Raw genomic sequence first — 25,037 nt, 5'->3', positions numbered from 1 at the left:
AACTATCTAAGGAGTATCTAGAAACAGGTTTTAGGGCAATAACCAGAAGTTTAGTTTACATATCCTTATTTCAAAAATGGTTCTGCCTGAGAAAATCCATAGGATTACGTGGGTTTGTCTTTCCCAAAATCACTTTATAATTACCCTTCTTACAAATTATAAAAGAAAGATTCACTTCTCACCCTTCCCAACCTGACCAAGGTGTACTAGACCAGGGTATGAAAGTTCTAGGCTGCCAGGTAAGGGGGCATTCCCAATATTGGTGTTTCACGTTGAAACAAGAACTGACTTGAATGCCTGGGGGGATACATCATTTTTTCTGGAGAGGACCTTTGCTATGAACTAAACTTTAGGGCCTATTTTCAGTTGGTAAAGAATCTGCCTGCAATGCAGGAGACCCTGGTTCAATTCCTGGGTTGGGAAGATCCACTGGGGAAGGGATAGGCTAACCACTCCTGTATTCTCTGGGCTTCTCTGGTGGGTCAGACAGTAAAGAATCTGCCTGCAATGTGGGAGACCTGGGTTTGAGCCCTGGGTTGGGAAGATCCTCTGGGGAAGGGAACAGGTACCCATTCCAGTACTCTGACCTCTCCAAAACAGAGGAGCCTGGCAGGCTACAGTCCATGGGGTCACAAAGAGTCAGATACGACTGAGCAACTTTCAGTTTCAAGTTCCTAAGTAGTAAATAAATGGATAATAAAAGCCATTAATTGATTTGGAGATACATATCAGAAGGAGTTTAAGAAATGTTACTACTATAACAACAATCCATCTAACAACAATCTGTCTACAATGTAAAAAACGTGAACAAGGATTTTCAGTGTTTACCTCTGCAACAAGATTTTTTAAGGGCATATTGAGCAAAAAAGGCTGATCACTTGAAGAAATTCTAGAAGAAGCCAGATCATGATGAGGTGAATGAAAAGGGAGTGATGTTCAGTTTTAGACACAATGACAACGAGACATGAAGATTGGGTCCTTGAGGCTATCAGGAAAAAAATGCTGAAACAATTTGAAATGGAAGGAAATAATAAGTGGATGCTCTATGGTAAAAACAAAGATCAGTGTGTGACTAGTCTGGTTTTGACATCAGAATTGTCTTCCAGGTATTTTATCTTCATTGTCTTTCACGTATTTTATCTCTGTAAATTGCTGAAAACTAAATACATAATGAAAACAGTTCATGTTCACAGAAATCCAAATTCATTGTGTCTGGTGGAATGGCAATGATTACTGTCCTGTAGCTAGAACTCTTCTGCATTTCAGAATCCCTTATTCTCTCTGTGTGTGTGTATGTGTGTGTTTCTTAGATTTCTCCTTGAACCAATTTTGACACCTTTTTGGCTTGTTTATTAACTAATGAGTTGAATAAAAACTTTTGGAAGTTGTCAGTTTTATATTTGTATGAAATCCATTATTTTTCTTTGAAAAACATATCCTTTGATAGGGAGTCCTAGAGTCAGGATGGTACAGAGCAAAGCCCACAGTTCACCACAGCACATAAAGTGTGGACAAAAATGCTATTTATTTTTAGCCAAAGGCACTGATCCTGATTCTACTTTCTCACTGTAAAAAGAAAGTAGAAAATAAAAAATTATTAGAAGATGGGATCAAGATGGTGGAGTGGGAAGACCCTGAGCTTACCTCCTCTTAGAAAGACAAAATTACATTGATATAAAAAGAAATTCTCTCTTAAATTGACCTGAAGTCTAGCAGACTTGCTCTTCTAAAACCAGGATTATAAAGGGAGAACCACAAGATGTCTGGTATTAGGGAAGAAGTCTTGTCAGGACCCATACCCTTGGTGGGTAACACAGAATAAGATTTCACAGGCTCAGGAAACTTTCCTTAGTTGTTAGAGATTTGAGCCCCATGTTGGGCATCCCAGCCTGGAGATAAGCACTGGGAATATGAGCCCTTTTAGGTAGTTTGGAAACCAGTGGGGCTTAATGGAGGCCTGTAGGAAATGGAGACTCTGCTTTTGAAGAGCGTGGACACACTTGTTTGCTCCCAGTCCTGGCACAGTGGCAACTTGCCTGGTGCTCTGACCAGCCCACTGTGACTACTCCAGCACACCTCACCCCGTCTGAGACAGGCTCTGACCTCAGCCCCTCCTGCTCCAGTGCCGCTCTGTGACAAGGCAGAATCACCAGTGTACCTTGGGAAAGGCCAGGGCTGGCTCAAGGCTCCTCTTCCAGCCTCTTGGGTCCCATCCCTACCCCTGGCCAGGACAGAAACCTCTATAGCACCAAGGACATGATAACCTCACTCAGGACTGTGGTTCCAGCCTCTCCAAACCTGGCCCCACCCCTCAACATGGCAGTGATCGCCAGCACATCCCAAGAAAAGGCATGGCCCATGGTCCCTTTAGATGTAGCTCTCCTGCCTAATCCACTGGGCATAGGTAGACTGCATAGGGATGATCCAATAGAATGACATGGCTTCAAGACCAAGATGTGCATGTTTTCCTTAATTTCATCAAACAAAGTGAAAAGACAGTAGAACATGTTGCAAAGCAAAGAGCAATATAAAACCCTGGGTGAGGGGAAGCCTAATGAGACAGTAATTCATCTGATAAAGGGTTCAAAGCAAAAGTCATAAAAAAATGTTAATCAAACTTGTGAACATCATTTTCACAAGGAAAAGGATACAAAAATACAGTGAGAACTTCAAAAAGCACTGGAAAATATAATAAAAAAACAATTAGAGCTGAAGAATACAATAACTGAAAGGAGAAATACACTAGAATGAATTAACCGCAGATTAGGTGATAAAGAGAAACACATAAATGACTGGAAGACAGAATAGCAGAAATCACCTTATTAGAACAGTAAAAAGAAAAAGTTCATAAGGATTATTTAAGGGACTTCTGGGCTTCCCTGGTGGCTCAGATAGTAAAAAATCCGCCCTGCAGTGCGGTAGACCTGGCTTTGATACCTGAGTTGGGAAGATCCACTGGAGAAGGAAATAGCAACCCACTCCAGTATTCTCGCCTGGAGAATTCAACAAGGGACTTCTAGGAAAATATCAAGCATACTAACATTAGCATTATAGGAGTCACAGAGGAAAAGAGACAGAAAGGGGCATAAAGCGTTATTTGATGAAATTGTAGCTGAAAATATCACTAACCTGGAAAAGGAAACAGATATCCAGGTCCAAGAAGTACAGAGAGGCCTAAACAAGATGAACTCAAAGAGGTTCACACTAAGTCATATCATAATAAAAATGAAAAAATTTTAAAGAGTGAATGAGAGAATTTTAAAGGCAGGAAGAGAAAGAGTCACTTATAAGGAAACCACTAAAAATATTAGCTGATATCTTATCAGAAATCTTGTAAGCCAGAAGGAGTAGCATGACATATTTAAAGTGCTGAAAGAACCTGCAACCAAGGACACTCTACCCAGCAAGGTTACCATTCAGACTTGAAGGAGAGAGAAAGAGTTTTCCAGACAAGCAAAAACTAAAAGAGGTTGTTACCTTTAAACTGGCCTTACCCAAAGCAATCTACAGATTCAATGCAATTCCTATCAAGCTACCAGCGGTATTTTTCACAGAGCTAGAACAAATAATTTCACAATTTGTATGGAAATATAAAAAAACCTCGAATAGCCAAAGAAATCTTGAGAAAGAAGAATGGAACTGGAGGAATCAACCTGCCTGACTTCAGGCTCTACTACAAAGCCAGTCATCAAGACAGTATGGTACTGGCACAAAGACAGAAATATAGACCAATGGAACAAAATAGAAAGCCCAGAGATAAATCCACACACCTATGGACACCTTATCTTCAACAAAGGAGGCAAGAATATACAATAGATTAAAGACAATCTCTTTAACAAGTTGTGCTGGGAACACTGGTCAACCACTTGTAAAAGAATGAAACTAGAACACTTTCTAACACCATACAGAAAAATAAACTCAAAATGGATTAAAGATCTAAATGTAAGACCAGAAACTATAAAACTCCTAGAGGAGAACATAGGCAAAACACTCTCCGACATAAATCACAGCAGGATCCTCTATGATCCATCTCCCAGAATACTGGAAATCAAAGCAAAAATAAACAAATGGGATCTAATTAAAATTAAAAGCTTCTGCAAAACAAAGGAAACTATAAGCAAGGTGAAAAGACAGCCTTTGGAATGGGAGAAAATAATAGCAAATGAAGCAACTGACAAACAACTAATCTCAAAAATATATAAGCAACTCATGCAGCTCAATTCCAGAAAAATAAATGCAATAAAAATAAACCCAATCAAAAAATGGGCCAAAGAATTAAATAGACATTTCTCCAAAGAAGACATATGGATGGCTAACAAACACATGAAAAGATGCTCAACATCACTCATTATCAGAGAAATGCAAATCAAAACCACAATGAGATACCATTTCATACCAGTCAGAATGTCTGCGATCCAAAAATCTACAAGCAATAAATGCTGGAGAGGGTGTGGAGAAAAGGGAACCCTCTTACACTGTTGGTAGGAATGCAAACTAGTACAGCCACTATGGAGAACAGTGTGGAGATTCCTTAAAAAACTGGAAATAGACCTGCCTTATGACCCAGCACTCCCACTGCTGGGCATACACACTGAGGAAACCAGAATTGAAAGAGACATGTGTACCCATCGCAGCACTGTTTATAATAGCCAGGACATGGAAGCAACCTAGATGTCCATCAGCAGATGAATGGATAAGAAAGCTGTGGTACATATACACAATGGAGTATTACTCAGCCATTAAAAAGAATACTTTGAATCTGTTCTAATGAGGTGGATGAAACTAGAGCCTATTTTACAGAGTGAAGTAAGCCAGAAAGAAAAACAGCAATACAGTATACTAACACATACACATGGACTTTAGAAAGATGTTAATGATAACCCTGTATGCGAGACAGCAAAAGAGACACAGATGTATAGAATGGACTTTTGGACTCTGTGGGAGAGGGAGAGGGTGGGATGATTTGGGAGAATGGCATTGAAACATGTATACTATCATGTAAGAAACAAAACGCCAGTCTAGGTTCGATACAGGATACTTGGGGCTGGTGCACTGAGATGACCCAGAGAGATGATATGGGGAGGGAGGTGGGAGGGGGGTTCAGGCTTGGGAACTCATGTACATCCATGGCAGATTCATGTCAATGTATGGCAAAACCAATACAGTATTGTAAAGTAAAATAAAGTAAAATTAAAAAAATAATAAAATAAAAAAAGAAACATTAAAGTGATTTCTTTAAGTGAAAAAGAAAACCTTACAACAAGAAATTTTAAAAAATGATATGAAGAAAAAACTCACTGATAATTATAAGTATGTAGTAAAAAACAGTGAATCAACCACTTATATAAGCAGGCATAAATGTTAAAAGTTAAAAATTATAAAATTACATATAACTATGAAAAACACTGAAAGGATACAGATATAAATGTACTATATAACACCAAACCATAAAGTATGTTGGAAGTAAAATGAAAAAGGTAGAGCTTTCAGGATATGTTTGAATTTTAAAAACTATCAATTTAAAACAACTATATATAATTGATATATATATAAACCTCGTGGATGTGATGGAATTCCAGTTGAGCTATTTCAAATCCTGAAAGATGATGCTGTGAAAGTGCTGCACTCAATATGCCAGCAAATTTGGAAAATTCAGCAGTGGCCACAGGACTGGAAAAGGTCAGTTTTCATTCCAATCCCAAAGAAAGGCAATGCCAAAGAATGCTCAAACTACCACACAGTTGCACTCATCTCACATGCTAGTAAAGTAATACTCAAAATTCTCCAAGCCAGGCTTCAGCAATACGTGAACCATGAAATTCCAGATGTTCAATCTGGTTTTAGAAAAGGCAGAGGAACCAGAAATCAAATTGCCAACATCTGCTGGATCATCAAAAAAGGAAGAAAGTTCCAGAAAAACATCTATTTCTGCTTTATTGACTATGCCAAAGCCTTTGACTGTGTGGATCACAAGAAACTGTGGAAAATTCTGAAAGAGATGGGAATACCAGACCACCTGACCTGCCTCTTGAGAAATCTGTATGCAGGTCAGGAAGCAACAGTTAGAACTGGACATGGAACAACAGACTGGTTCCAAATAGGAAAAGGAGTATGTCAAGGCTGTATATTGTCACCGTGCTTATTTAACTTATATGCAGAGTACATCATGAGAAACGCTGGGCTGGAAGAAGCACAAGCTGGAATCAAGATTGCCAGGAGAAATATCAATAACCTCAGATGTGCAGATGATACCACCCTTATGGCAGAAAGTGAAGAGGAACTAAAAAGCTGCTTGATGAAAGTGAAAGAGGAGAGTGAAAAAGTTGGCTTAAAGCTCAACATTCAGAAAACGAAGATCATGGCATCTGGTTCCATCACTTTATGGGAAATAGATGGGGAAACAGTGGAAACAGTGTCAGACTTTATTTTGGGGGGCTCCAAAATCACTGCAGATGGTGACTCCAGCCATGAAATTAAAAGACGCTTACTTCTTGAAAGAAAAGTTATGACCAACCAAGATAGCATATTGAAAAGCAAAGACATTACTTCACTAAGAAAGGTCTGTTTAGTCAAGGGTATGGTTTTTCCTGTGGTCATGTATGGATGCGAGAGTTGGACTGTGAAGAAAGCTGAGCGCTGAAGAATTGATGCTTTTGAACTGTGGTGCTGGAGAAGACTCTTGAGAGTCCCTTGGACTGCAAGGAGATCCAACCAGTCCATTCTAAAGGAGATCAGTCCTGGGTGTTCTTTGGAAGGAATGATGCTAAAGCTGAAACTCCAGTACTTTGGCCACCTCATGTGAAGAGTTGACTCATTGGAAAAGACTCTGATGCTGGGAGGGACTGGGGGCGGGAGGAAAAGTGGATGGCAGAGGATGAGATGGCTAGATGGCATCACTGACTCGATGGACGTGAGTTTGAGTGAACTCTGGGAGATGATGATGGACAGGGAGGCCTGGCATGCTGCAATTCATGGGGTCACAAAGAGTCGGACACGACTGAGCAACTGAACTGAACTGAACTGAAACCTCATGGTAACTACAAATCACAAATCTCCAGTGGACACAGAAAGAAACAGAGAAAATAACCCAAACATAAGACTAAGGAAAATCTATATTAAACTGCAAGGGAAGAGACTAGAGGAACAAGAAAAGAACATAGAAAAACTGCCAAAAAATCCTAGAAAACAGTAACAAAATGACAGGAAGTACATGTCTATCAATTATTACTTTATGTAAATAAACTAAATGCTCCAATCAGGACACGGGGTGGCTGAATGGATTAGAAAACATACCATCTATATCCTGCCTACAAGAGACTCACTTCAGATCTAAAGACACACACTTGATAGTAAAATGTTGGAAAAAGATATTCCACACAAATGGAAATGAAAAGAAAACAGAGATAACAATATTCATATCACACAAAATAGACTTTGAAACAAAGTTTATAACAAAGACAAAGAAGGGCATCATATAATGATAAACAAGTCAAATAAGAATATATAACATTCATAAACATAAATGTCCCAGTACAATAGCACCTAAATATATAAAGTGAATATTAACAGATATGAAGGGAGAAACTGATGGGGATACAATAAATATAGAGAGCTTTCATAACCCTTTTACATAAATGAACAGGCAGAAAATCAATAAGGGATACATTAGATGACACATTTGACCAGAAGGACTTAACAGGTATTAATATTTACAAATCATTGCATTAAAAACAGAAGAAAACACATTCTTTTTCAAGTGCACAAGGACACTAGATCTCCAGGACAGGTCTCATGCTAAGCCACAAAAAATCTTCAATTCATTTAAGAAGACTGAAATCATATCAACCTTGCATCTTTTCTGACTACAGTGCTATGAAACTAGAAATCAATTACAGGAAGTAATCTGGAAAATAAACAAACATGTGGAAACTAAACCATATATTACTAGAAACCCAACGGATCAACAAAGAGGAAATAAAAACATAGCTTGAGGTGAATGAAAAACAAACAAACAAACACAGCTTCCAAAATCTTGGAGGAAATTTATAGTAATTCAGGTCTAACTCAAAACCCAAGAAATAGTTTAAATAACTTAACTTTCCATCTAAAGGAACTAGAAAAAGAAGTACAAACAAAGCCCAAAGTCAACAAAAAGAAGAGAATAATAAAAATCAGATAAGTAAATAAAATAGAGACCAAATTTTAAAAAATAGAAAAAGCCTAGTGAAATTAAGAGCTGTTGTTTAAGATAAACAAAGTTGATTAAGATGAGTCAGAAACTCATCAAGAAAATAAGAGAAAATCTAAATAAACAAAATTAGAAATAAAAAAGGAGAAATTACAACCAATATCACAGAGATACAATAATAAAAGAATACTATTAACAACTATACACCGGCAAATTGGACAGCCTAGAAGAAATGGAAGAATGTCTAGAAACATACACTTTTCCAAGACTGAATCAGGAAGAAACTAATTACTGAACACTGATTACTAGTAATGAAATTGAATCAATAATCAAAAACCTCTAACAAACTATAGACCAGGACCACACCAGAAATGGAGAGTTTCTACCAAACATTAAAAGATGAGTTGAAGTCTATCTTTCTTAAACTATACCAAAACTTGAAGAAGAGGGACTTCCAAACTCATTCTATGAAGCCCTGATATCAAAACCAGACAAAGACACTATAAAAAAAATTACAGGCAGATATTCCTGATGAACATAATGAAAAAATCCTCAATAAAAATTAGGAAACCAAATTCAACAAATACAGGAAATAGATTTTTATTCATGATCAAATAAAATTTATTCCAGGAATGCAAGGATGGTTCAACATCTACAAATCAATTAAGGTGTTAAACCACATTAACAAAAGGGAGAATAAAAAGCATACGATCATCTCAATAGACAGAAAAAAACATTTGACATTCATTTCAACATTGAATTCAACATTCATTTATGATAAAATCTCTTATCATAGTTCGTAAGGAGGAAACATACTTCAACATAATAAAGGGCATATATGACAAGCCCACAGCTATCATACCAACAATGAAAAGCTGAAAACTTTTCCTCTAAGATCAGGAATAAGGTAAGTATTCTCACTCTCATCATTTCTACTTAACATAGTATTGGGAGCCATGGAGAAAAAAGTACATGGAGGGGAATCAGGAGTACAAACTATTAGGTCTAAAAGAAAGAAGTTCCAAAGATGTAATGTACAGAACTGGCACTATAGTCAACATTTTAATAATAACTTTATATGGAGTGTACTCTATAAAAACACTGAATTATGTTGCACATCTGGAACTAACAGAAGTATATACTTCAATTTTAAAAATACCCTTTAATGGCACTCAGATCTAGGATGTAGTCAAGATAGGGAGATATTAAAGTTCAGTGGTAACTAGAAACGGGGACTGGATGAAATGACCAGTAAGAGTGTGTCTAGGAGAAAAGAAAGAGGTATACCAAAAAGATCCAGGAAACTCTAACAAGTCAGAGAATAAAAAGGACATTGGGAAGGTTTGTCTAGAAGGACAGGTGAAGAATCAGGAGAAATTAGTGGCTTTTGAAGTAAAAGTGAGGCCAAGCATCCAGGGCATGGCACACAAAGACACAAAGCAGTATAACTAAGAACTGAAAAAAGATCCAACACATTTAGCAACAACAATATCTTTTGTGTTTTCAACAAGGGTAGTTTCAGCGGAATGACTTCAGTGGAATATATATTGCAGCAAGCTAAGAAATTAAAGTGAAATAAAGACATAGGAACTAGAGTGTAGACAATGATTTTTAAGAAATTTGATTGTGAAGGAAAAGAGACAGAGGATGAAGGGAGACATCTATGCTTTTCAGGATAGGAGAGACTAAAAAAACTGATTGGAAAAGCTAGTAGCGAGGGAAATGTTGACCATATGGGAAAGGAAGGTGAGTGGTCAAAAAGAGTGTTCTTAATGCAATGAAAGAGGACTGGTGCAGTCTGGGGATTGTTTATACCCAGTCCTCAACAAAATAAATACAATAAAGTGAGAGTAAACATTTAGAGAAATTTATAGCAATATGGAGAAGGCAGTGGCACCCCACTCCAGTACTCTTGCCTGGAAAATCCCATGGACAGAGGAGCCTGGTAGGCTGCAGTCCATGGGGTTGCTACTAGTCAGACATGACTGAGCGACTTCACTTTCACTTTTCACTTTCATGCAGTGGAGAAGGAAATGGCAACCCACTCCACTGTTCTTGCCTAGAGAATCCCAGGGATGGGGGAGCCTGGTGGGCTGCCATCCATGGGATCGCACAGAGTCGGACACAACTGAAGCGACTTAGCAGCAGTAGCAGCAGCATAACAATATGACATAATAATCTTATATCTCTGTAATATAGTAATATATTTTTTTAAATTGGGGCTTGCATTTTGTATGCCTTTTTTCTCCGAATAATTTATATTTATTGTATTTTACAAAAGTATCAATCACAACAGATTGCAAATTAAAAAACACCAGCCCTGGTTCTTAACCACAATTGATTTGGGAAGTTTCAGAAAACAGGTAGAGTTTACAGAGAAGGAAAAGTATCTACTCCACTGCTACAGCAAAAAAAAGAGGTAAGAATTGGGCTTATTCTTAAAAATTGGGCTTCTCAAAGTTAGTTTGAGGGATTATCATCCTTTTGGATGATAGTATGACATTATATGTGATCATTTAAAATAGATATGTCCTTGGACAAATAATCCAGATATATTTATCATAAGGAAATAATTGAGTGTGTTCACTACAGCATTTTTATAATAGAGTGTTCAATATCTAAATTAGCACAAAAGGAGATGAGTAAGATAATGTTATAATATACATATTAGAAATGCTAATATATGCATATTCAACAACATGAAACATTTATACAGTGTGTTATTTTTTAAAGGAGATAACAAAACAGTGTATATAAATTATTCAGTAGTGTAAGATTGGTGTCTGCATTCACTGAGATTCATTGAAAAGTGATTTTCAAAAATATCAAATTACTTATCTCTGCAAGATATAAGATTTTTGTTTATTACTGTTGTTTTTCATAAATTTTATATAAATTCTGCAATTATATATCATTTTATAATCAGGGGAAATGACAATAAAAACCATTCTCATTTTGGAGTAAACTGGGTGGTATGTAGAAAACATGGCTTGGTTATGGGAATTTTAGTAAATAGACAGTGATAGCTTCCAGAGTTAGCCTCACAGCTGTTTTTACACCTTAAAACGGCTTCTCTTCATGCGTTATTCTAGCTTCATCTCATTATCATTCTATGTGTGCACTGACATGTACTAAAAAAATGAATTCTCCACTCTTTTTCAGGTAAATAAGATGTGGCCTTCACAAAACTTGCCATGCTAATCCTTCCATGGTTCTGCCAGAATCTTATATCTCTGATCCAAAGGGAAAAATATTACAAAGTTATCTTCTAGTACAGAAGTTCCTGAAGACCTTGATTGTTTATCTCTGGAGTATTGTGATAGATCTGAAGTGTTTCATTGGTCTGCAGATCTCAGAAAACTGTTTTTCTACTCATGTCTTCTAGGCCTGATTGCTCAAAATAATAAAAGTAAGGGATCATATGAAAAAAGTGAAAATAGAAAAAAAAGCTATCTGCTGTATCTGTATATCCTTTAATGTAAACGGATTACTAACAACAAGCGTTGTTGAGGGCAGATGTTTGAGGAGTTTGGAGGGCAGTGGACCAGGATAGCTGTCGGAAGGAGGAGGAGAGGAGACCCGGGGCGCCAGTTAGTTCTTAGCAGGTGTGTGTTCTGTAGACACTGAACTATGTACTGAATGCAGACTACTCACCACGACACATGTGTCAACCACGCTGGTACCCCAGGGGGAATTAAAATAAAGATGATACTTACCGATTATATGATACGTGACAACACCATTGCTGCCAGCATCCATATCAGAAGCCAAGAAGGTGTAGACAAGACCTGGCTCTTGGTTTTCCAGAACCTCAATGTCATCCCTGGGGACAACAATCTCTGGAGCGTGGTCATTTTCATCTCCCACCGTGCAGAGAATCACTGTGGTCCCGGACAGAGCAGGGGCTCCCCCGTCACGTACGAGTACTGACATGGAATAAAAGATGGCACAGATGGTGGCCATTAATTCACACCAAAAATATGCTGCCCCAAACAGACAGCCTCAGACCAAATTAACTGGGTAGCACTGGGTCAATAATGTTTTATTTAAAGACACCCTACTGAAATGTAAAATTTCACCCCTCAACTGCCTGCGGCCTACTTTTGTTTATTTAGCACAGACAAGGGATCACTTACCTCGAAGGGTGAGGACTTCCTGAACTTCTCTGTCAAGTCTGGTAGCCGTCACTACCTCCCCAGTGTCAGAATTTATCTGGAACAACCTGAACGAAGCTCCTGGCATAATTTCAAACTGAAGCTTGGAATTAATTCCTAAAGGAAAACACAGAGGAAAACTTAACTATTATCCCTTTAAATGCATTCATCTGTTTCATTTTTTCCTATGAATATGTTAAACCATAAATTAAAAAGGCAAGACATTTAATCTTCAAATTAAGGTAAAAAACAAAAGCCAACTCTTTTGGCTGTTAAAAAATAAAAGCCTCCGGGGCTGAAATGCTTGATTTTCAAGTCTTATGAGACTTCACCACAGTAAATGCTTCAGAATTTCTCTCTTCCATAAAAATTTTCTTATGAGTGTGCAACCCTCCAACATATTCCTAATTCCTTCTGCTAATACTAATTGTGATTTAATGACATCATTGGAAGCTTGCAGGGCAAATGACGATTTCTGTAGATGGACTCTCTGTTTAGAGGCTGTGTCCAGTTCCAATACTTTGCTCATTTTTCCAGCTCGGGAGGTGAGCACACGGAGTTACAGATGGATGTAGTTTTCCTCCATCTTGTTTCCTACTTAGTATTCAGTCTCCTATCTGCAGTGAGAAATGTGGTACCATATTACTATGCAATCTGAAAATAACTCTTCCCATATTTCTGTGGTTTCATTTCTCCCCTGGGAAGTGTCAAGTCTTTCCCTCTTTGGTATAAAGCTTTCTTATGCCAGTAACTCGAACTACTTTAGTCCATGATATTGCAGCTTATTTGCACTTCACAAAAGTTCATTTCAATCATGTTCCTAAATTCTTTTCTTAACTGATGAGAATCTAGATTAGATATAGTACTTAACATATGTGATTTACACTTCAATAAAAGATGAGATATTATTCGTAACAAAAAAACTTCAATTACTCATTTCCATCTTGTCTGTCATAAAAAGTAAATTTTCAGCCACCAAGGTCTAGTAGAACTGAGTTCTGGAAAAAGCGGAATATGCTAGTTTTACACAAGAATAAATATACATGGCTTCTTACTATGCCAGTTGAAAGTGAAAGGATATTTGGGATCACCTGCAGGCATTTTAATAACCTTAAGAAAAAATGTCTAATAATGTAGGAAATGGTATAACCAGAGGTCACCAGACTATTTCAGCCTATCATTAGGCATTAAGCATATTATTGCATTAATGATTATGTAATAATTAAGTGATTACTTTGATTTCAAAGTGATAATGTAATCTTTTCTTTGGCCAAGACAGAATTTTAAAAAATTCCAAATTGTTAAAATTTGCTTTACCAGTTTTATCCTACATTATGAAAATGGGGACAATACTATGTTACATCTACTTTCTCTGTTCCTCAAATATTTGGTGAGCATAATTAAGTCCCAAGCACAGTGCTGTTTGCCAAAGAGACAGGTGGGGAATCAAAGAGGTATGGCCCTTGCCTTTATGAAGATACCATGGAGAATAGCATCTTTTAATTTTTGGACCCTTTTAAAAAAATAAATGTACTCATTTATAATGTGATGTTATTACACATTACATATAAAATTATATATTACATATTGTATTATATACTATACATTTTAAAATCCTGACACTTGTCAAACCTAGAAAATGTCTTCACATGTATAAACATAAACACAAATTTTTATAGCTTCCCTTCCTCCCATTGGTCTAATTATTCTCTAATGTCCTTTGCCATTGTATTCAATACTCCTTTGACTTCTTAGAAACTGTCACATTTTATTGTTCCTTTTTTCTACATTGTTTTATCCCTAACATAACACTCTACTTATCTTCAATCCTAGTATTTTATTAAGAATAAATGAGATCTTTATGTAACTATAGTTTGCACATATATGTTTTCACACTACAAACTGTGCACCTTTCACAAATTAAACAATGTGAAATAAATTGAAAGTATTGCACTTGTGTCTCTTTCAGAATTCAATTAATGCCTTGCTTCTTCCTCAGTCCAATTCAGTTCAGTTCATTTGCTTAATCATGTCTGACTCTTTGCGACCCCACAGACTGCAGCACATCAGGCTTCCCTGTCCATAACCAACTCCTGGAGCTTGTTCAAACACATGTCCATTGAGTTGGTGATGCCAGGCAACCTCTTATCCTCTTTCATCCCCTTCTCCTCCTGCCTTCAATCTTTCCCAGCATCAGGGTCTCTTCTAATGAGTCAGTTCTTCGCATCAGGTGGCCAAAGTATTGGAATATTCAGGAATGATTTCCTTTAGGATGAAATGGTTTGATATTCTTGCAGTCCAAGGGATTCTCAAGAGTATTCTCCAACACCACAGTTCAAAAGCATCAATTCTTCAGTGCTCAGCTTTCTTTATAGTCCAACTCTCACTTCCATACATGACCTCTGGAAAAACCATAGCCTTGACTAGATGGACCTTTGTCAGCAAAGTAATATCTCTGCTTTTTAATATGCTGTCTCAGTTAGTCATAGCTTTTCTTCCAAGGAACATGCGTCTTTTTAATTTCATGGCTGCAGTCACCATCTGCAGTGATTTTGGAGCCCTCAAAACAAAGTCACTCACTGTTTCCATTGTTTCCCCATCCATTTGCCATGAAGTGATGGGACCGGGTGCCATCTCTTCATTTTTTAACGTTGTTTTAAGACAACTTTTTCACTCTCCTCTTTCACTGTCATCAAGAAGCTCTTTTAGTTCTTCTTCACTTTCTGCCATAAGGGTGGTGTCATCTGCATATCTGAGGTGATTGATATTTCTCCCGGAAGTCTTGATTCCAGCTGATGCTTCATCCAGCCAGTTGATTTGCATGATGTACTCTGCATAGAAGTTAAATAAACAGGGTGGCAATAGACAGCCTTGACATACTGCTTTCCCAATTTGGAAACCATCTGTTGTTTCATGTCTGGTTCTAGCTGTTGCTTCTTGACCTGCATACAGACTTCTCAGGAGGCAGGTCAGGTGGTCTGGTATTCCCATCTCTTGAAGAATTTTCCACAGTTTGCTGTGATAAACACAGTCAAAGGCTTTGGCATAGTCAATAAAGCAGAAGTAGATGTTTTTCTGGAACTCTCTTGCTTTTACAATGATCCAATGGATGTTGGCAATTTGATCTCTGGTTCCTCTGCCTTTTCTAAATCCAGATTGAATATCTGGAAGTCCATGGTTCAAGTACTCTTGAAGCCTGGCTTGGCGAATTTTGAGCATTACTTTGCTAGCATGTGAGATGAGTGCAACTGTGTGGTCATTTGAACATTCTTTGGCATTCTGTTTCTTTGGGATTGTGCCAGGGTCCAGCCCTGGTGGATCCAGGGTAATTCGAAGCGGGGACAGAGTCAGCGAGGAGAGACTTATTTATTTAGAGATATAAAGAAAGATTAGGAAAGAATAGTGTAGTAGGAAAATTAGTGGAGAAAAGAGGCTGAATAACCTGGTTTACACAGGAGACCAATAAAGCTCCAAGACAAGGGGCTTGCACCATCTACGTAGGCCACCGGTGCCCGCTTGAATAGCGGAGGGTGCCCCGCCTTGGGCTCCCTTTTGCATGGGTCTCTGTGCTCCAGATGGGAATTCAGCCTGAAAAGGGAGAAAAGAACAACATGGGGGAGCCAAGCATTGGTGCCAGACCCAAGACTTCATTTTCAAAGGCAGCTTATATACCCCAAGTTGTACATAAAGAAATAATGGAATATGCAGAGTTATGCAGGGGCAGCAGTCTTGACCCTTATTGAGACCAGGCTTTCCTTTTGCATATCTTCCCGTATACAAAAGGTCTCAGGTGGGTTTACATCATCTTCTGGCCAGGGGGCCTGTTAACATTTTTATGGCTCTTTTCCTAGATAAATGTCTATCAACCAGAAAACTCATTTTCCCTTGAAGTGTTTTTTCTTTAATCTGCATCACCCTCAAAGTACTAAATAAAGTTACATTCCTGTAGAACAAAGGTGCAGTGGGTTATAACAAAGAAAGTACTTAACTCAAAGATCTAATGTTGCTAATACCAGGGCTACTACCTGTTTTTACTACATACCAACTATATCAACAAATAAAAGATACGAAAACTTGGCAGCAAGTATTGGCTCAACAATGAAACCCTTAATCAGTCCTATTCTAATGATTTTGACTCCTCGGAAGCCCGTACATTCCTAGGATGCTTTAAGCTTCCTGTGCCTCTCAAGGTCAGGAGGCTGCAAACAATCACATGCGCAGCTGTAAGAGTCCGGACAAACTTGTCAGGCAGGCTAGAAAGCCATCAGAGGGGTTTATGCCCAGGAGACTTATTATCTAAAAGCTCTAAATTAACTTTTTCCAGAAAAAGGTGGTGGGGGGACAGCCCCCTGTTAATGTTAGAAGAGTAGGTGGAAAGTATAACACAGAAAAGCAGGCAGACTCTGGTTTTGGGGGTAGATGCTTGAGAAAATCCAGGGGGACCCCTGAGGCCTGATCCCGCCTTTGCGTTTTGTCAGGCCCCTTTCCTCATGACCTTTGCCATGGCGGGATTCCCCATGCTGGCTCCCGGCAGGATTGGACTGAAAACTGACCTTTTCCAGTCCTGTGGCCACTGCTGAGTTTTCCAAATTTGCTGGCATACTGAGTGCAGCCCTTTCACAGCATCATCTTTTAGGATTTGAAATAGCTCAACTGGAACTCCATCATCTCTACTTTGTTCATAGTGATGCTTCTTAAGGCCCACTTGACTTCACATTCCAGGATGTCTGGCTCTAGGTGAGTGATCACACCATCATGGTTATCTGGGTCATGAAGATCTTTTTTTGTATAGTTCTTCTGTGTATTCTTGCCACCTCTTCTTAATATCTTCTGCTTCTGTTAGGTCCATACCATTTCTGTCCTTTTTTGTGCCCATGTTTGCATGAAATGTTCCCTTGGTATGTCTAATTTTCTTGAAGAGATCTCTAGTCTTTCCCATTCTGTTGTTTTCCTCTATTTCTTTGCATTGATCACTGAGGAAAGCTTTCTTATCTCTCCATGCTATTCTTTGGAATTCTGCATTCAAATGGCTATATCTTTCTGTTTCTCCTTTGCCTTTCACATCTCTTCTTTTATCAGCTATTTGTAAGGCCTCCTCAGACAATCATTTTGCCTTTTTGCATTTCTTTGTCTTGGGGATGGTGTTGATCCCTGCCTCCAGTACAATGTCACAAATGTCCATCCAAAATTATTCAGGGACTCTGTTTATCAGATCTGATACCTTGAATCTATTTGTCACTTCCATTGTATAATCATAAGGGGTTTGATTTAGCTCATACCTGAATGGTCTAGAGCTTTTCTGTACTTATTTTAACTTAAGTCTGAATTTTGCAATAAGGAGTTGATGATCTGAGCCGCAGTTAGCTCCAAGTCTTGTTTTTGCTGACTGTATAGAGCTTCTCCATCTTTGGCTGCAAAGAATATAATCAATCTGATTTCGGTATTGACCATCTGGTGATGTTCATGTGTAGAGTCTTCTCTTGTGTTGTTGGAAGAGGGTGTTTGCTATGACCAGTGCATTCTCTTGGCAGAACTCCATTAGCCTTTTCTCTGCTTTATTTTGCTTCTTCCTCCTCACAGAATAATCCTCCAGAACAAACACAGCATCATCAAATTTGAGAACCAAGGAAATAAAAATCAAATGAGATTATTTGATCTAATTCCATAATTTTACTAAGAAAACCAGATATCTGAATCTGAAGATATTTAGGGAAATACTTAAAACACACCTAGTAAAGGATGAGTGTTGTGTGTATGCACACATGCATATATCTGCTCTTAGAGCTCAAGACCTATAGTCTTTTGCTCTTTTACTTTCTCCCCATCTTGGATATCCTTCCTCAATTCATTTATTTCCCTATCAAGTCCAGACTCATGAATTAACACTTTAGAAACCTTGCAAATTTCCTCAGGTCTTGTGACTTTTTCCAAAAGAATCCCAGCAAAACCTTGGTTCAGGATCATGTCAACCATCTCTCTGGCCTTCTGGACTATCCAGCAGATAACTGGGGCTGGAGAAAACTTTACAAAAGCATAGACTGAGGCCACTGAAATACCACTGTCATCTGGCAATCTGTCCAATTCTCCTTGGTCACCCCTTTCCTATTCAGGTCTTCTACCCAACCACCTGCTGGCTGACTCTCATAAACCACTTTCCTTCCTATTTCCCAGAGAAATGGAGGCATTAGGAAAAAGGCTCCTTCAGCTTCTTGCATCTGTACTCAACTCCACCTCTTGCTTTCTGTCTCAATGGCAAAAATAATGCTTAAAACACCCTCTTGAAGTTTTCCTGTCCATTCTAATCTTTCTCATTTATATTTTCCCCTTAAATTATACTCTTCTCTAGCTATAAGGGGCTTCCCTGGTGGCTCAGTGATAAAGACTCTGCCTACAATATAGGAGACCTGGGTTTGATCTCTGAGTTGGGAAGATCCCCTGGAGGAGGGTGTGGAACATACTCTAGTACTCTTGCCTAGAGAATCCCATGGATAGAGGAGCCTGGCAGGCTGCAATCCATAGGGTTGCACAGAGTCAGACACGACTGAAGCAACTAAGCAGCAGCAGAAGCTAACTGTAAGAAACAAGTTTTCTTCTCTTTATAGCCAAGCTTCTTTTAAAAATTCTCTGCAGCTAGCTTGAAACCACTGCCCTATATAGTTATTCTTTCTACAGTTATCAATAAGCTTCTGGTTATAAAAATCTACTGATCATGTTTAACTGACTTATCTTCTCTGTAACTTCAGATATTGTGGACTAATTTAAAAAAATATGGAAAGGAAAGAACAAAGAGAGAGAGGAAGGAAGGAAGAGAAGGGGAAGGGGAAAGAGGAAGGAAGGAATTCATTCCATCTCTTTCTCAGTTCACTGGGTTCAGTTTCCATCCACAAGCAGATGACACATATGTTCTGAGGTCCAGTTATTTGATCCATTCATTCACTCATGCAACACACATTTATTTATACAATATACATTTACCAAGTGCCAGGCACTGGAAAGATACCACCAAATTATCTTGAACTATCATTGAGTTACCTTGGTCCTCAGAATTCCTCTCATTTCAGTTCAGTTGCTCAGTCATGTCCAACTCTTTGTGACACCAAGGACTGCAGCCATCAGGCCTCCCTGTCTAACACCAACTCCCAGAGTTTACTCAAACCCATGTCCATTGAGTCGGTGATACCATCCAGCCATCTCATCTTCTGTTGTCCCCTTCTCCTCCTGCCTTCAGTCTTTCCCAGCATCAGGGTCTTTTCAATGAGTCAGCTCTTCACATCAGGTGGCCAAAGTATTGGAGTTTCAGCTTCAACATCAGTCCTACCAATGAACACCCAGGACTGATCTTTAGAATGGACTGGTCAGATCTCCTTGCTGTCCAAGGGACTCTCAAGAGTCTTCTCCAACACCACAGTTCAAAAGCATCAGTTCTTCGGCGCTCAGCTTTCTTTACAGTCCAACTCTCACATCCATACATGACTACTGGAAAAACCATAGGTTTGACTAGATGGACCTTTGTTGGCAATGTAATGTCTCTGCTTTTTAATATGCTGTCTAGGTTGGTCATAACTTTTCTTCCAAGGAGTAAGTGCCTTTTACTTTCATGGCTGCAATCACCATCTACAATGATTTTGGAGCCCCCCCCCCACCAAATAAAGTCTGCCGCTGTTTCCACTGTTTCTCCATCTATTTTCCATAAAGTGATACTGGAGAATTATAGACAGTGTGGTGGAATATGTGAAATCACTGAGGAAGGGGATCAGGGAAGATTTATCACAAGTAGATAATTGTTCATTTATTGTCTCATTCAACAAACCTACAGAGATAGTGAGAGCAAGTGCCAAGGTAGCACACCACATGCTAAGGAGGTAACTGCTGTCAGGAAGACACATTCTCTGTTCTCATGCTACATACAGTGTAGCACTGGATTCAGATAAATAAGTAGACAATTACAATTCCACATGATAATACATAACTGAGTATGTGTTGCCTTCTGTATAAGCTGAGGCCCTAAAGATGAATTAGATTTATCACATAAGATGGAAGGAAGTGAATGCAATCAAAATAGGAACCAAACACCATACTGCAGGCTACAAAGTCCCATATGCTATGGGCTCTGCTTATTTCCCCAAGATCGTCTCATATACTTGTTCTTGGCCCACCAATGTCCCTTCTGCTCTCTGAACATGCTAAGTGTCTTTCTGTTGGGGTCTTTGATGTTGCTGTTCCTTCTGCCAGCACCTCCCTCCGCCCTTTACAAGGTGTACTAGTTATTGGTATACTAAATTATGGTGTCTTGGATCTGAAGCCATTCTTCCCTCCTCTGCCCTGCAATGCTGGGGCTGGGGATCCGGATGCCACAGCTGTGCAGGACCTCCTCTGCCACTGAGCCCCTGTTAGCATCTGCCATAAGGGGACATCTCAGAGGAGGGCAGATGGGACTTCTTCTGGTTCTCTTACTTTCCCGGTCACCAATGACATTTTTCCTGGTGTAACAGCTACTCACAACTTTCTGCCTCTTTTGGCACTCCCAGACCAGGCTCTACAAAGCCCTTCTGCTCTTTCTCTTCCTAGGTTCTGATAATCTCATCCTCTTCTCTTTGTTTCCCAGAATTAGGAGTGGTAGCTGCTTTCCTATAGTTATTTTTTTCTGGGTTACTTCAGGATTCCTTTTTCACTTACTCATTCTTCCATACCTGTATTGCAACAGCTGGTTTTCCTGACTACATATTACTGGTACAGTACTTGGAACAAGAGTGGGTCCCAGGTATCAGGGATTCTGATACTGGTTTGGTTATGCCTTTGGCCTTCAAGGCAGTGCTGGGTTCCTGCCCAAAAGAAATGAAACACGAGTAATTTATCACTTGCAGTGGTATCATAGGGGCTTCCCAGGTGGTGCTAGTGGTAAAGAACCCATCTGCCAATACAAGAGACATAAGAGATGTGGGTTTGATCCCTGAGTTGGGAAGATCCCCTGGATTGCATGGCAATCCACTCCAGTATTCTTGCCTGGAGAATCCCATGGACAGAGAAGCTTGATGGGCTATAGTCCATAGGGTCGCAAAGAGTCAGACACAACTGAAGTGACTTAGTGTGTGTGCACGCACATGCACGCACATGCACGCACGTGCACACACACACACTATGGTATCATAATCAATTAAATTATCACCCATATTTGATTGTGATGAACTGACTATTAAAGGATTCCTATTCCGTAGAGGACCAAATGGTGCTAACCATGGCCTTGGGATAGTAAAAGGAGTGTGGTGTGAACTGGCTATTTCTGAATACAATGAGAGCTTACAGAAAGAAAATTATTATAAACTGAGGCTTTAAAGTCATAGTTTAGGTCATAGTCAAAATAGCTGAAAGCTTCTAAGGAAGTCAATCTCTCTGAATATCAGAACCAAATTGGGAGCACATATATAAGGAGTAGCTTCTTGGAAGGGAAAATCCATATGAAGACCCACAACTAGAGTCAGATTTCAACATACTGCAGGCAGATCTCAGCATGCATGCAAATATGACTCAGTCAGAGACAGCTTTCAGCTTTCAAAGAATACTAAGATTTTTCTAACTTATATTGGGATAACTCTGTCCAAAATGTGTGGAAATCAATTTTAAGAATATGAAACCCAGAAAGATTAAATAGCACTTTGGTTAAGGCTGGATTTACTGATGTAGTGTGCTTACTAGCTATTCTGAATTGAATGTTTTAACTCATATAGCTATGTCCCTTGACAGCTTCTTTTGATTGGTTGTTGGTTGTGTCACGAGTGGCCTACCATTGTTGAGTGTGAGATGCCAGACCTTCCCCTGCATACTAAACAGGAAAGGATAGTATGAGAAGAACGTTAGGATGGATTTATGTATGACATGCCCACCACCCTCCTCTGACTACATTTACCAACAATTCAGAGGACTCTCCCTTCATAAAGACCATGGGAAAGGCCTTGGTTAGAGGGACGCAGCATCCTTTAAATGCCCTCTGGTAGTAGCCCTCTGTGTCGGTTGTGGATGATGGTGCCACTGGCTCTGGAGGTCATCTTTTGAGAACCAACACTCTCAAACTTCCTGAACCAGACAGCAGAGTAGAAGGAAGCTGAGCTCACCTCTTCCCACAAGTCCATCTAAATTACAACTAATTGTTGAACAACCATTTATAAAAAAAAAGACTGGAACCTACCAGAAAAGATATTCTACATCCAGAGACATAAAGAGCAAACCACAGTGAGATGGTAGGGGCATGAACTTGCAATATAATCAAATCCCATACTCCCTCCCAGGGATCAGCAACCCACAAACTAGAGAACAATTTATACCATTGAAGTTCTCCCACAGGAATGAAAGTTCTGGGGTCCATGTCAGGTTCCCAAGCCTGGGGGTCTGGCATAAGGAGGAGTGAGCCCCCAGAGTATTTGGCTTTAAAGGGCAAAGAGGTTTGAGTGCAGGAACTCCACAGGACTGGGGAAAACAGAGACTCCACTCTTGGAGGGCATGTCCAAGGTCTCACGCACACTGGGACCAAGGACAAAAGTGCCTTCATAACCTGGGCCATAACTACCTGCAGGTCTTGGAGGGTCTCTTGGGGAGGCAGGGGAGGGGGCAGCTGCGACTTATTCTGGGATAAGGACACTGGTGGTATATACACTGAGGAGTATTCATCAGCATGAGCTCTCCTGGAGGCCAGCACTTTGGTACTGAGACCTGGCCCCACCCAACAGCCTGCAGGCTCCAGTACTAGGACATCTCAGGCCAAACAACCAGCAGGGTGGGAACACAGCAGACCAGCTGCCTCAAGACTTCCTGAGCTCACAGCTGTCTCCAGACGTACTCCTTGACATAGCCCTGCCCACCCTGGCCAAGGCCCAGCTCTACCCACCAGTGGAGAGGCACTGCTCCTCCCACTAGGAATCCTGAACAAGCCTCCAGATCAGCCTCACTCACAAGGGGGCTGCAGAAGTGAGTCCACAAATGCAGGTCAGAACCTACCCCAAGACCAGCTGGTCTCTGGCCCTTGAGTAACAAGAACAGAGTGTACTGCTGGGACATAGAACATCCTCTACAGAGGGCCACTTCTCCAAGGTCAAGAAACATCACTGATATTCCACATACATAAAAATAGAAATTCAGACAAAATGAGACAGCAGAGGAATATGTTCTAGGTGAAGGAACAAGATAAAACTCCAGAAAAACAACTAAGTGACATGGAGATAGGTAATCTTCCTGAGAAAGAGCTCAGTATAATGGTCATAAAGATGATCCAAGAACCCAGGAAACAAGAGGGTGCACAGAGTTAGAAGTTACAAGAAGTTTTAAACAAAGGGAAAATATAAAGAGCAATCAACAGAGTTGAAGAATACAATAACTGAAATGAGAGCAACACTCTACACCAATTTATGAGGACTATCAGAAGTGATCTGCTTTCATCCAGCAGGAACAACAGTACATCTTTATGTAAACTCTTCCACTATCAGCCATCATCTACTCAGCAGAGATAAAGATCATCTCAGCATCTAGTATTTCATCACACTGACCTACTACTGTGATGACATCGTAATTGGATCTGATGACCAGAAAAAGTAACTTACATATCTTAATTTATATATATATAGCAGCAGTTGGCAAACTATAGCCCACTGGCCAAATCCAGCCTGTTGCCTGATTTTGTAAAGTTCCATGGAAGTCCAGCTACATTTATTTCTTTATGTATGATCTACTGCTGATGTCTTGCTCCAATATCATCATTGAATAATGGAGACCATATAGCCTGCACAACCTAAAACAATCATTATTTTGCCCTTTACAGAGAAAAGTTTGCATAACTCTATCCTAGAGTAAAGGTGGGCAAGTGATAGGAGCTGAGAATAGAGAGGAACACTACAATCACTTATTGAAGTGCCTGGTTGTTAGGTTAAAAGACAATAGAAATGTATCCTCAAAATCATAAGGAATTAATAAATAATTCTGACCAGGGAAGTGTTGATTTCAGATTTACTCTCTATGAATATAATTTTTCATGTAATTCCTCAACTATACAATGCCTATGCAACTCAACCATTTCCGAAGCAGAAAAAGGATTGTGCCTGGCTGACTGAATGAAGAAATAAACAAATGAATGAGTTCAGAAGAGTGAAGGCAGCTTGAAGCAGCCTATTTCACAGATGCTGCAGTTTCTCAAATCATGTAGTCAGAAATAGTTACTACACTTCTATGTCATAGCTTGTATTATCTTAGAGACCTGGGATAAAAGCAAGTGAAATAGTAAAATGTTTTGAATCTATGAGTTCACACCTTAAAAGGCAGGCAGACAGACAAATAATCGTATAATCACAATACCGTGTATTAAATGAAAGAAGGTTATATTTCCAAGTTTTAATTGTGATTGTCTCTGGGTGGGTAGTCCTTTCTATTTCTCTGTTTACTCTTTCATTAATTCTAAAAATTTCCCCCAATTTTAATATATCTGGAGTTAGATGCTTCTTACAATTAACGGTGTCTTAGATTCAGGGAAATAGATGAAATACCGTCATGGCAGGGTTTCTAACTTTGCTCCAAGAGTAGGTTGTTGGGTCTAGTTGTTCACCCAGCAGGAGACAGTTTCCAAGAAACCAGATGTAGAGACTGTTCACAATAAATCCAGATGCAGAATACATTTTTATGGGATAGAGAATAAAATTTCACCACCGAATTCAACA

The 25,037-nt window shown here is 39.3% G+C and overlaps 1 protein-coding gene across 1 annotated transcript in view; it reads right to left on the bottom strand.

The window, feature by feature from the left end:
• DCHS2 (dachsous cadherin-related 2) overlaps positions 1–25,037 on the bottom strand; it is a 347,149-nt gene that overhangs the window by 104,118 nt on the left and 217,994 nt on the right. Inside the window, exons 11-12 of the mRNA XM_040251351.1 lie at positions 12,325–12,459; positions 11,905–12,114 (exon numbers count right to left, since the gene is read on the bottom strand). Of these exons, the coding sequence (XP_040107285.1) occupies positions 11,905–12,114; positions 12,325–12,459 (345 nt within the window). The remainder of the gene's footprint in view (positions 1–11,904; positions 12,115–12,324; positions 12,460–25,037) is intronic.

The sequence above is a fragment of the Oryx dammah genome, unplaced genomic scaffold, assembly GCF_014754425.2.
Source record: "Oryx dammah isolate SB20612 unplaced genomic scaffold, SCBI_Odam_1.1 HiC_scaffold_12, whole genome shotgun sequence".
In the NCBI taxonomy this organism is placed as follows: domain Eukaryota; kingdom Metazoa; phylum Chordata; class Mammalia; order Artiodactyla; family Bovidae; genus Oryx; species Oryx dammah.
The sequence above is the reverse complement of the archived record's forward strand: the minus strand, read 5'-3'. Positions and strand labels throughout refer to the sequence as shown.